This window comes from Schistocerca americana, chromosome 2 (genome assembly GCF_021461395.2).
Source record: "Schistocerca americana isolate TAMUIC-IGC-003095 chromosome 2, iqSchAmer2.1, whole genome shotgun sequence".
NCBI classification, from domain to species: domain Eukaryota; kingdom Metazoa; phylum Arthropoda; class Insecta; order Orthoptera; family Acrididae; genus Schistocerca; species Schistocerca americana.
In genome coordinates, this window is record NC_060120.1 from 791,101,542 (window position 1) to 791,115,364 (window position 13,823).

Below are 13,823 nucleotides of genomic sequence, written 5' to 3' on the forward strand. Positions count from 1 at the left end.
TCAAAATTGTCACAAAGGAATAGAATGACGAGTGAAGGACAGATGGGTCTAGAAATCAATCTTATCTGTAGTATTGTGCGTGATATATGGAAGAACTAACTCGTATTGGGGTAAACACCTTGACCACTTTTCCCGATGAACAGTGTGGGCACTTTTCCCCGATCGGACGCAAAGTCGTCATTAGTGGCCCACAGTGGAAACCATCAGACCGAAGAAACAACAAGGAACTACATTTGATGATCAAAAGACATTATTTAAACACTGTTACGATAAAAAAGTGTTACTCTACCTTAAGCGCGGTAACAAGAATAATATAAAAAACTTAACGAAGTAGATCACGGGGGAGCGGCTAACTGTCAGTGTCTAATGGGTACAACATTTTTACGCAAGCGACCATCTTGCCGTCATCAGGTGCGCTGATGAAGTGACTGCTTGATTGCCGGCTTGGGGCTTATATCGCTTCCCACCCCCTCCCTGCGTTGTGGCGGTCTATCCCCCATCGAGGCCCCAGCATTACCTCGCCCACTCCTCGCGGTGTCACCAGCGCACCAGAAGATGGCAAAGTGGTCGCTTGCCGAAGGATTGTGCCCATTGGACACTGACATCTGGCCGTTCATCCCTGAACTACACTGTGAAACAGAATTAAAGGATCACTTTTTCGAAATTCCGTAATGTCTCTATTCAGTGGTGGATACGGAAAAACCTCAAGGAGGGGGCGCTAAAGACATCTTGATCTACCTTTACTTTTACCGTGATAAAAAATAATCAAGTCACATGCAGATGTTAAGAAAGTTTTATTTAAAGTGGTTATACACATATACAAGAGAATCCCATCTTGTGTAAACTAGCTTCCTATTCGGCGAATAGTCCGTATTTATAACGATACGTATCGAATGTTCTCTGTAAAAGGAAACAGTAGAATATTGGCGACTTTTCTCGAACCAATGCCAGACAGAATAGCGTATCGAGATCACTAGAATGGCTGCCACTTTTCTCATTATTTCCTTCCTATCTCTATCCCATCCCGTTTTCTTTCCGTTCCTTTCACCCCAGTTATTCGTGTATTCAGGGTGTTACAAAAAGGTACGGCCAAACTTTCAGGAAACATCCTCACATACAAATAAAGAAAAGATGTTATGTGGACATGTGTCCGGAAACGCTTAATTTCCATGTTAGAGCTCATTTTAGTTTCGTCAGCATGTACTGTACTTCCTAGATTCACCGCCAGTTGGCCCAATTGAAAGAAAGGTAATGTTGACTTCGGTGCTTGTGTTGACGTGCGACTCATTGCTCTACAGTACTAGCATCAAGCACATCAGTACGTAGCATCAACAGGTTAGTGTTCATCACGAACGTGGTTTAGCAGTCAGTGCAATGTTTACAGAAGCGGAGTTGGCAGATGCCCATTTGATGTATGGATTAGCACGGGGCAATAGCCGTGGCGCGGTACGTTTGTATCGAGACAGATTTCCAGAACGAAGGCGTCCCGACAGGAAGACGTTCGAAGCAATTGATCGGCGTCTTAGGGAGCACGGAACATTCCAGCCTACGACTCGCGACTGGGGAAGACCTAGAACGACGAGGACACCTGTAATGGAAGAGGCAATTCTTCGTGCAGTTGACGATAACCCTAATGTCAGCGTCAGAGAATTGCTGCTGTACAAGGTAACGTTGATCATGTCACTGTATGGAGAGTGCTACGGGAGAACCAGTTGTTTCTGTACCATGTACAACGTGTGCAGGCACTATCAGCAGCTGATTGGCCTCCACGGGTACACTTCCGCGAATGTTTCATCCAACAATGTGTCAATCCTCATTTCAGTGCAAATGTTCTCTTTACGGATGAGGCTTCATTCTAACGTGATCAAATTGTAAATTTTCACAATCAACATGTGTGGGCTGGCGAGAATCTGCACGCAATTGTGCAATCACGTCATCAACACAGATTTTCTGTGAACTTTTGGCAGGCTTTGTTGGTGATGTCTTGATTGGGTCCCATGTTCTTCCACCTACGCTCAATGGAGCACGTTATCATGATTACATACGGGGCACTCTACCTGAGCTGCTATAACATGTGCCTTTACAAGTACGGCACAACATGTGGTACATGCACGATGGAGTTCCTGCACATTTCAGTCGAAGTGTTCGTACGCTTCTCAACAACAGATTCGGTGACCGATGGATTGGTAGAGGCGGACCAATTCCATGGCCTCCACGCTCTCCTGATCTCAACCTTCTTGACTTTCATTTATGGGGGTATTTGAAAGCTCTTGTCTACGCAACCCCGGCACCAAATGTAGACACTCTTCGTGCTCGTATTGTGGACGTCTGTGATACAATACGCCATTCTCCAGGGCTGCATCAGCGTATCAGGGATTCCATGTAACGGAGGGTGGATGCATGTATCCTCGCTAACGAAGGACATTTTGAACATTTCCTGTAACAAAGTGTTTGAAGTCACGCTGGTACGTTCTGTTGCTGTGTGTTTCCATTCCATGATTAATGTGATTTGAAGAGAAGTAATAAAATGAGCTCTAACATGGAAAGTAAGCGTTCCCGGACACATGTCCACATAACATATTTTCTTTCTTTGTGTGTGAGGAATGTTTCCTGAAAGTTTGACCGTACCTTTTTGTAACACCCTGTATGTTCCAGCTGTTTCATCGCGAGTGGTGTCTGTTCCGTCGGACATGTCGGACGGAACAGATAGCACTCAAATCTATAAGTGTCAAAGATCTTTTGTCTTTAGGATCAAGTGGGCCCACTTCCACTGGAATACCTCCATGTGTATGTACCTCCATTGGAAGGTATTTCCCGCAGTGCGTCCGCGTGACCTGTTTGGTCCTCATCCTCTCACCTGCACTTTGTCCCCACTTAGCAAAATCGGCGCGTGCACAGGACGGCGGACTTACTTGCAGAGCGTCGGCGGGCAGAGCAGGAAGAGGACGCGGTTGTCGCTGAGGTTGGCGCCGTAGACGAGCGCGAGCACGCAGTCGCGCGTGGCGAACTTGTCGAGGCCGTAGCGGCGGCAGGCGGTCAGCAGGTCGGGGTCGCGGTCTCGGTCGCGGCCGCCCTGAGAGATCTCCTTGACGCAGGCGAGGTCGAGGTAGCCCTCCTCGAGCGTGGGCTCGGCGCCCGCCAGCTTGAGCAGCAGGCCGGGCGCGACCGCCTCCTCGGGGTTGGCGCCCAGGCAGTAGTCGGAGGCGGGCCCGCCGCCGCCGCCCGCGCCCGTGCGCAGCGCGCTCCACGCCGGCCGCCCCCACGTCAGCGTGGCGCAGCTGCGCTCCAGGCGCGCGTACACCAGCGCCGTGCGCGACCCGCCCTCCGCGTCCCAGTGCACCGCCGTGCTGCCGTGGTGCAGCACCTGCAAGCGCCGGCCCACTCTCAGCGAACACGGCAAATGACTCGGAGCACTATGGGACTTAACATCTGAGGTCATCAGCCCCCTGGAACTTAGAACTACTTAAACCTAACTAACCTAAGGACATCACACACATCCACGCCCGAGGCAGGATTCGTACTTGCGACCGTAGCAGCAGCGAGGTTCCGGACTGAAGCGCCTAGAACCGCTCGGCCATCCCGGCCGGCTCAGCGAACGCGGATACTGGGAGCTGCGCACGAGAACTGCCAGACAGTCACTGGTAGCGAGTGACATCTATTAAATATCTGGAGGTGTGCGTTTACATAAACTCGATAACAATGACAGGGAAGCAGTAGTGAAGAAGGGAGTGAGACAGGTGTAAAGATACTATAGTCGACATCCGTACCAACGATATACAGGACGACCCAAAAGTCCATTAACTTTTGAAAATTCTTCACAGAATAATCCAGGGTAAGAGGTAAACATTGACATACATGCTTGAAGTGACACAGGGTTTTACGAGAAAAAAAGAAAAAGAAAAGTGCACTAAATGACCAACAAATGGCTCTTCATACGATATTAAAAACAATAATCAGCACAGCAATTGATTTTTAGAAAAGACGTTCTTTATGCCAATTGCTGAATATGTCGGCCGTCATTCTTCAACACTGGCTCTGAGCACTATGGGACTTAACATCTGAGGTCATCAGTCCCCTAGAATTTGTTGTTGTTGTTGTTGTGGTCTTCATTCCTGAGACTGGTTTGATGCAGCTCTCCATGCTACTCTATCCTGGGCAAGCTTCTTCATCTCCCAATACTTACTGTAACCTACATCCTTCTGAATCTGCTTAGTGTATTCATCTCTAGGTCTCCCTCTACGATTTTTACCCTCCACGCTGCCCTCCAATACTAAATTTGTGATCCCTTGATGCCTCAGAATATGCCCTACCAACCGGTCCCTTCTTCATGTCAAGTTGTGCCACAAACTTCTCTTTTCCCCAATCCTATTCAATACCTCCTCATTAGTTATGTGATCTACCCATCTAATCTTCAGCATTCTTCTGTAGCACCACATTTCGAAAGCTTCTATTCTCTTCTCGTCCAAACTATTTATCGTCCATGTTTCACTTCCATACATGGCTACACTCCATACAAATACTTTCAGAAACGACTCCCTGACACTTAAATCTATACTCGATGTTAACAAATTCCTATTTTTCAGAAACGCTTTCATTGCCATTGCCAGTCTACATTTTCTATCCTCTCTACTTCGACCATCATCAGTTATTTTGCTCCCCAAATAGCAAAACTCCTTTACTACTTTAAGTGTCTCATTTTCAAATCTAATTCCCTCAGCATCACCCGACTTAATTCGACTACATTCCTAGAATTTAGAACTACTTAAACAGAACTGACCTAAGGTCACCACACACATCCATGCCCGAGGCAGGATTCGAACCTGCGACCGTAGTGGTCGCGCAGTTCCAGACTGAAGCGCCTAGGACCGCTCGGCCACACCGGCCGTCTCTTCAACACTACCTTCAGGAGAGGGACAATACTGTGAACGGCACTGTACAGTGAGAAATTGCCGTCGGATGTTGTCTTTTAGCAGTCCTAATGAGGTCGGACGATTGCGGTAGACTTGCGACTTCAGCTGACCAAGACCAAACATGACGTACATCTGCATCTACGTGATTACTCTGCTATTCACAGTAAGGTGCGTGGTAGTGGGTTCAATGAACCACCTTCAAGCTGTCTCTCTACTGTTCCACTCTCGAACGTCATGCTGGAAAAACGAGCTCATAAATTTTTCTGTGCGTGCCCTAATTTCTCTTATTTTATCGTGACGATCATTTCTCCCTATGTAGGTGGGTGCCAACAGAATGTTTTCGGAATCGGAGGAGAAAACTGGTGATTAAAATTTCACGAGAAGATCAAGTCGCAACGAAAAGCGCCTTTGTTTTAATGATTGCCACTCCAACTCATGTATCATGTCTGTGACACTATCTCCCCTACTTCGCGATAAAACAAAATGAGCTGCCCTTCTTTGTACTTTTTCGATGTCATCCGCCAGTCCCACCTGATGCGGATCCCACACCGCATAGCAGTACTCCAGAATAGGGCGGACAAGCGTGGTGTAGGCAGTCTCTTTAGTAGACCTGTTACACCTTCCAAGTGTTCTCCCAGTGAATCGCGGTCTTTGGTTTGCTCTACCCACAGTATTATCTATGTGATCGTTCCAATTTCAGTTATTTGTAATTGTAATCCCTAAGTATTTAGTTGAATTTACAGCCTTCAGATTTGTGTGACTTATCGCGTAATCGAAATTTAGCGGATTTCTTTTAGTACCCATATGAATAACTTCACATTTTTCCTTATTCAGGGTCAACTGCCACTTTTCGCACCATATAGATGTCTTATCTAAATCATTTTGCAAGTCTTTTTGATCATCTGATAACTTAACAAGACAGTAAATGACGGCATCATCTGCAAACAAATCTAAGACGGCTACTCAGATTGTCTCCTATGCCGTTAATATAGATCAGGAACAATAAAGGGCCTGTAACACTTCCTTGGGGAACGCCGGATATTACTTCTCTTTTACTCGACGACTTTCCGTCTACTACTACGAACTGTGACCTTTCTGACAGGTACTCACGAATCCAGTCGAAAAGCTGAGGCGATACTCAGTAGGCACACAGTATCGTTACAAGATGCTTGTGAGGAACGGTGTCGAAAGCTTTCTGGAAATCTAAAAATATGGAATCAAGTTGACATCCCCTGTCGATAGCACTCATTACTTCATGAGAATAAAGAACTAGTTGTGTTTCACAAGAACGATATTTTCTGAAACAGTGCAGACTATGTGTCAATAAATCGTTTTCCTCGAGGTACTTCATAATGTTCGAATACAGCATATGTTCCAAAACCCTACTGCAAATCGTACGTGGCGGCGCAGTTCGCGATCCACACTAAACCATGTACGCAAGAGATTTTTCACACGTATAGCAACATGGTGTGGAGTTCCATCCTGCATCTAAGTCGTACCTTCCAGCAGGTGTTTATCAGCCAGGCTAGGGACGATCTGACTCCCTCGTCGTCGTCGTCGCCCGCCCTCTGTCGAAGTGACCTATTGCTTGTAGACTCATCATGTAGTGCTTCTGTTACAGCTGACGTGTTGCTGTGGGTTCAGCTTGACAGTTGGCATTCCGGTGTCACCTATTGGTCACCCATCAGACTCCCTCCGTCGTGTGGGCAAGAGTTTGGTGTACTGGGTATTATGGTTGGTCAGCCATCGGACTTCCTCCGTAGAGTGGGCAGAACGTGGTGTACTGACTCCCTCTGGAAGTACAGCTCATTTTATACACGATTCTCTTGCGAATTGACTGGCGTGTTGCTGTCCAGTGCTATCTGTCGGCCAGTTTTTGCTCTAGTTTTTGGTTTCAATAAAACGCCATGTTATTTCCGGGACGTGAGTGAAATTTCACACCTCTACCTACATTATTCTGTGAAGTAGTGCATTTTCAAATGTTAGCAGGCTTTTGTGTCACCCTGTACCTATCAGAGTGCGCTGCCCGGTGAGTTTTGCCTCCCAATACTGTATTTTCTGTCTTTGCGCGCCATTTCTGGGGGACAGGGCATTGTCGTGCCACGCAGACACTGTTACCAGTAGCGATCGCGCTCAGTCGGTAGGGGTTTTGAGTCGGTCGAGTTAACATGTGTGTGGGTGCGTGGGGGGAGGGGGGCGGGGGTGGGAGGGAGTGTGGGGAGGGGGACAATACTCGCGGGAAATGGACACGTCAATAGTTTAGTAGTTCTCTATACTATTTACTCGTACTATTGGCAGTACTATCGAGGGGTATATGTAATTGATATATGAGGGTTAGTGAGAAGACGTGAGTTCGAGAGGGTTTAGGATTAAGCAGAACTGACTTTACGGGGCCAGTTGCCGACATCGGCGATTCATGTGAGTATCTTTTGTTAGAGTGTCCACCGGCACGTGGAATAATTTAGATGTAAGGTTACGGGATTTATGATCAGGCTCATACAGAATTAGCGTGAAAGACCCGTGCTTTGTTTGGAGTTAATGGACTTTGATTTGTGAATGATAAGGACATAATTAGGCGTGTTTCCTTGTTTAAAGATCAATAAACTGTAAATGGACATCGTTCTTTATTGCAGGAGATTCTTCTGGTCATTTATTACTAAACTTACACAAACGTCACGAACAGTTAGGCACATGCTTTATTTTCAGTATCGGACGTGATCTGTTGTAACTAGTCTCCCTCAGGAACATGGTAAGTTAGAATTTTGAAGAGACAGTTTACGCAGGGTCATAGACAGTCCCTGATGTTATTAAAGCTGTACATCAAGAGAGCAGTAAAGGAAACCGATGGGAATTTTGGAAAGTTAATCAAACCCCAGGGACCAGAAATTTCAGTTTTGCCGATGACAATGCAATTTTGTCAAAGACGGCGAAGGACCTGGAAGGCCAACTGAATGGAATGGGTAGTGTCTTGAGCAAGGCCGGTCCGAGAACATCTTTCTGCCCAAGCGACTTATTATTTGACGCTATCCCCCTCCTCCCCCCTTTACGTTCGTAGACGTCCACTAGTGCCAGTGGTACTAACTGTTGTACGCACTGTGTAGAAATCTTTCACTTGGCGCCCCTCTCCGGCCGCTGCTGATTGTGATCCTGTATAGAAATTTTAGTGTTGTGACGCCTCTGGCGACCGCTTCAGTTTCGCGCTGCAAGAGGTGGATTGTGTCCCTTGGGCCTTAAGCCGGTCCTGGTATTGACAAGAGGATGTAAGATCCGTTTCAACGAAGGTAAAGTAATGGTAATATAATGTACTTGATTAAATCAGGTGATGATGAGGGAATCAAATTAGGAAACGAGACATATATAGTAGATGAATTTTGCTAATTGCGCAACTAAATAATAGCGTCATTGAAGTAGAGAGGATGTAAATTGCAAACTGGCAATAGCAAGAAAAACATTCCTGAAGTAGGGAAATTTCTGAACACTGATTACAGATTTAAGTGTTAGATTGTGTTTTCTTTAGGTATTTGTATCCAATGTACCCTTGGACAGAAACGAAACGTGGACTACAAACTGTTCAGACAACGGGAGAATGAAACGTTTTAAAATGTGGTGTGGAAATCTACAGTCACAAAGCTCAATCACCATTATCATGGATAAATAAATGTACTGAAAATAGAATCCGTGCCAGGAGAAGTGGGAGGTAAGAGTTAAGGGTCACGGTGCGCACACTTCTTTCTTAAAAACTAGGGAATTACAAGGAACGCAGAATGGCAGTCCCACGTATCTTCAGCACGTGAACATAACATAGAGAGGCAAAACCATGTGATCCACTGATTTCGACGAGCTTTGGTATAGCAGCAGGCGGTCGTTCGAGATTAGGTCACTATGCTTCTGGTTTCGAAAAAATCGAGTATCCATTTCGGACCAGGTGAATCGTTAGGAAATATGAAAATGCTATGTCTGCACATAAGGTTCTCACCTAAAATCTACAAAGGAGTAGAAGAAATAATGATTTCGATACGGAGCAAATACACGGGTGAAAAGTCTTTTTTGATCTATGGCGGTGGCCTAGTGGTGCAGTTTTTGTAAATAAAATAATTTATGAACAAGGTAAAAAATGTGACCTGCTTACATTCCTACGAACTTAATCAACATGCGTTTATGTGTTTGATACTTGGTGCTTACTGTGCATATTTTTTCTAGACAGTGCGAGGAGATCTTTATCGAGTTCGATTAACGACCCATAACAGATAAATGCTCTATACGTATGACAGAATTCCTTCTGAAAAATTCTATCAGTGCACACCGGCTATTGCAATGAATACCAACTCACACTGGAAAAAAAAAAAAAAAGTACTTCCTCGAGGAACTGAGAGAGAGAGAGAGAGAGAGAGAGAGAGAGAGAAAGGAAAATACATTCTGTGAGAGAAAAATCACCGAAAAAACCCACACTCATCACTGAGGATTAAATATGTTTTGTCAGAGTTCATAGGCACACACTGAGGCGTACCGCCTTACATCGCGCATATTGAGATCGTAACAGCAGCAAACAGACGCCCAGTACGAGTCACGCGAATGACAGGTGGCATCAGATGCGCAAGAGAATGTAGTTTCTATGTGATCTGTCAGAGGTCCCTAGCTGACCGACACTGTTAAAGCTGCAGTAAAAATACTGTCATTTTTATTTGCAGTTCTGTTTGTTTAATTTTCTAATTGTTTATTAATTACTATTATAATTGTGCTCAGTTATCAGAGTGAATGAAGGAATGAATGTAAAATAATGTTTTATGTGAAGTTTTTGTACTGGTCTCGTGTGAAAGTTCGAGACTGACGTGTGTGTTAGTAATTCGTATTGGGGAATCTGTTATAAACTATTTCGTCAGTTTATAGTACTGGGGAAAAGAGATTAGATTTCGGTAAAGTAGTTTTGTTAAGAGGGAGTTAATTTTATATTTGTAGGTTTTTAAAATGTTATTTACTTTTCTGATTCAGTGACAAATTTTGATTGGTTCTGTGTTATGCGCGGAATTGAGCAGGTTTGATGCAGCTTTTCGACTGGCTGTGATGTTTCTCTGCCAATCAAAAATTAGCATATTCGTGCGTAGTTTGGGAATTAAAAACTTCTTTTGTGTAGAGAGATGAGTTGAGTCGGGGCTTGGATCTCATAGTGATAAGACTTATTAATAGCCGCTTCGATGAAATTTATTAATATTGTGATATTGTGGCACCATAATCTTTAAAAAGTGCCGTAAAGTTTGGAGGAGAATCCGATGAAATGGACGGTGTGAAACTCGTAACTTTTGGTGGCATTTTAAATAACTAAATTTCGCGTGGAGTGTTGCTTACTCGCGAACGTGAACATTTCGTTACGTGAGACTGATTATAGCAGCATTTGAGCGAGCTATTCTAAAAGAAGCAATCTGTTTGTAAACTTTCTGGGAAGGATAACAAATAATTACTATAAACTGGCTATCGTTATGAATGATATGTGCGCGTAGACTTTTCAGACTTTGCACAGCTTGGATTAAGGCTTCGTAGTAACTGGCGTATGCAAGCTTAGTGTAATACTGCGAAATTTTACGCACATAAATATTTTTAACATTTCTTTCAATGACAAAACAGTTTTTAGTGCAATTTGTGGTTACGATGCGTACAGCTATTTTTTTCTATAGCTATTTTCCGGCTGAGAACTGCATTTCAGTAACTTCTTGGAGGCGTGCGTGTGGGAAGAGATTCACCGCGAGGTGAGTGGAACTTTATTAGCAGCGGCACACCTACCGCGCCTCCCCAACACGTTAAGCACTTTAGTTCTCTGAAGCTTGAAAGTTCCTGGCAAAGTGTGTGCCGGACCGCGACTCGAAGGTGGGGCCTTCGCCTTCAGCGGGCAAGTGCTCTACCGAATGAACTGTCCAAGCACGACCCTTGACCATGTAAGTAGGCTGTTTAGGTTTTTTATATTGGTAACGCCGCCGCCACGTAGCGCTCTCTGTATGAAAATCACTGGCTGTGCTGTGTGCAGTCTGTGGCTAGTTTGCATTGTTGTCTGCCATTGTAGTGTTGGGCAGCGGCAGCAGGATGTGAACAGCGCATAGCGTTGCGCAATTCCAAAATCTTTGTGAGTGCACAAGTGGTGGTTATGGACTTGCTACATTATCCGCAAGACTCTTCAATCGTGATTGTGCATCCGCATAGACACAACAGATGGCTGCTGGCCATCTCTACAAGGACTACAGTGTGTCTGCATCTTTGATGACCCATCAATACCATTATTTCTACAAGGACTGCAGTGGGTCTGCACCTCTGGTGGCCCACCAATACCACAATCTCTACCAGGAATACAGTGGGTCTGCACCTCTGGTGGCACACCAATACCATACTCTCTACCAGGACTACAGTGGGTCTACTCTGTGATGACCTACCTACCAATATTCTTCAAAACTTCGACTGACTCTGCTGTGGGTTTGCTCTGTTGTGGCCCATTACCTGTCTGCATGTCAAGAGTCAGCACTGTCTCTCCGTTGGAAGGACAACACTACTTCTTCAAGACTGGATGGAAATCCACTACTTCTGTGTGCATTTTCTTTTACTGCTCAGACTTTGAGAAAAAAAAAACGCTGCAATTTTACTGTGATGAATGATCAGGACTGTCTTTATAGACTGTGAGAAAATTTTAGCTTTTGACCAACATTGTATCAATAAGTGTGTGCATTTGATATCTTTGTTATTGTAATTATGAAAAATTTTATCAAATCATTATTGGCCACTGCCCAAAACAATTTGTAAAATTTTTTGTGGGGAGCATGGTGGCTATGTAAGTAGGCTGTTTAGGTTTTTTATATTGGTAACGCCGCCGCCACGTAGCGCTCTCTGTATGAAAATCACTGGCTGTGCTGTGTGCAGTCTGTGGCTAGTTTGCATTGTTGTCTGCCATTGTAGTGTTGGGCAGCGGCAGCAGGATGTGAACAGCGCATAGCGTTGCGCAGTTGGAGGTGAGCCGCCAGCAGTGGTGGATGTGGGGAGAGAGACGGCGGAATCTTGAGAGCGGACGATCTGCACGTGTCTCATTAAGAAAGAGTAAATTTGTAAGACTGGATGTCATGAACTGATATATATAATATGACTTTGAACAATATTAAGGTAAATACATTGTTTGTTCTCTATCAAAATCTTTCTTTTGCTAACTGTGCTTATCAGTAGTTAGTGCCTTCAGTAGTTTGAATCTTTTATTTAGCTGGCAGTAGTGGCGCTAGCTGTATTGCAGTAGTTCGAGTAACCAAGATTTTTGTGAGGTAAGCTATTTGTGAAATGCATAGGTTAATGTAAGTCAGGGCCATTCTTTTGTAGGGATTTCTGAAAGTCAGATTGCGTTGCGCTAAAAATATTGTGTGTCAGGTTAAGCACAGTCCTGTACAATTGTTCAAAGGGGACGTTTCAACCCTCCCTCACCGACTTTGCCTCCGCCAGCATCTCGCACTGGGGCGGGCCGTCAGTCGTGTTTGGACATTTCGGTCCGTAGAGCAGTTGCTCGCTAAAGGAGAAGGCCCCACGTTCGAGTCGCAGTCTGCCACACAGATTCAAGCCAGGAAGTTTCAAATCAGTGCACATTCTGCTGCACAGTAAAATTCATTCTGTAAGCTTTCGTTCTTCCTTCACAATTGTATTTAATTGAAAATCGCAGTGTAGAAGCTTCTCAGCAGTTTCCATTCTCCTGCTCAGGAGTATAGAAATATTGCAGTGCGCGTGATTCGAACCCACGTGCACTGAAGTTCACCTTGATCCAATGGCAGACCTCCTATCACTTGTTGGAAAAGACGACATTTTATTCATAACCGAGACTCAACTGATTGCTTGTTCTGAAAATAACGTATTTCCCTACACAATCACAACAATTTCAGTATTAAATTACCGTTTTCCGCCGTCACCGGCTTCACCTGAAGATGGCCGATGTCGACAGAAACAGGTCATTTACTACTAAAATTGTTGTGTTGTGCCGTGCAATAAATTCTCGGGAACTATTATGTTGCCAGCCTGATAAGTATGTATATAAAATTTCCCTCAGATTTAAGTGTGCTAAACATTCCACCTGGTCTGAAACCGATCCTGCATCATTAATTGGTACCTTGATCTTTTTAAAAATAGAACTTATTTCACGTGCCCCCCTCCATCCCCAACAAGTATGTCGAAGCTCGACTACATCAGTGGGTCGCAGCCTCTACCCTCTCCCTATAAGCCTCCAGAAGAGTGTTTTATACAATTTCATTACACTTATAAAAGCACGCTGTTGGTAATCAAATTATTATTGTTCTATATATGATTCATACTTCGAAAAGAACTGATGTTTAAAGTTAATCACATAAACAGAAATCTGTGGAAATGTTGGTATTAAAATGATAATGTAATTTAAATCGTAATAGGAATTTTTCTGGTTTAATTGTTTCAGAAATATATTACGTTAAGTTTTGTACTAAAAAAGTACCTCTAGTGGGATTCTGTTTGCACAAAATAAATTGATTCATTTTGTAAAGCTGCACGTAATTAAATGTCAGAATATGTATATGGTATATGAGTACTCAGTTTTTGTCAGAACTGATGATGTAATGTGAAAAGCTATGGTTCAGTACACTGTCTAAATGAATATAAACCAATCTCCATTATCTATTGGGAAGCCATTTCTAGAGGGTTGTTACACTGTTGCAGATGACCATGCAAGCCATGGGGCAGAAATGTGTTGTAACATCTTCTGTGGATAGTAATTATGAAATGCAGAGTCATGTATAACTTTGGTCCAATCAGAATTAGGCTAAAAACAAGAGCATAGTCGATTAACTTAGACTGAGGAACGAGAGTTACTGTTACCCTATCTTCATCAACAGTATGGCTGGAAGCACATTCCTTGCTTGTTATACACAGAGAAAC

The 13,823-nt window shown here is 44.2% G+C and overlaps 1 protein-coding gene across 1 annotated transcript in view; it reads right to left on the reverse strand.

Moving 5' to 3' along the window:
• Window positions 1-13,823, reverse strand: part of LOC124595259 (1-phosphatidylinositol 4,5-bisphosphate phosphodiesterase epsilon-1-like) — a 453,437-nt gene that overhangs the window by 134,019 nt on the left and 305,595 nt on the right. Inside the window, exon 10 of the mRNA XM_047133927.1 lies at window positions 2,913-3,364. Within this exon, the coding sequence (XP_046989883.1) occupies window positions 2,913-3,364 (452 nt within the window). The remainder of the gene's footprint in view (window positions 1-2,912; window positions 3,365-13,823) is intronic.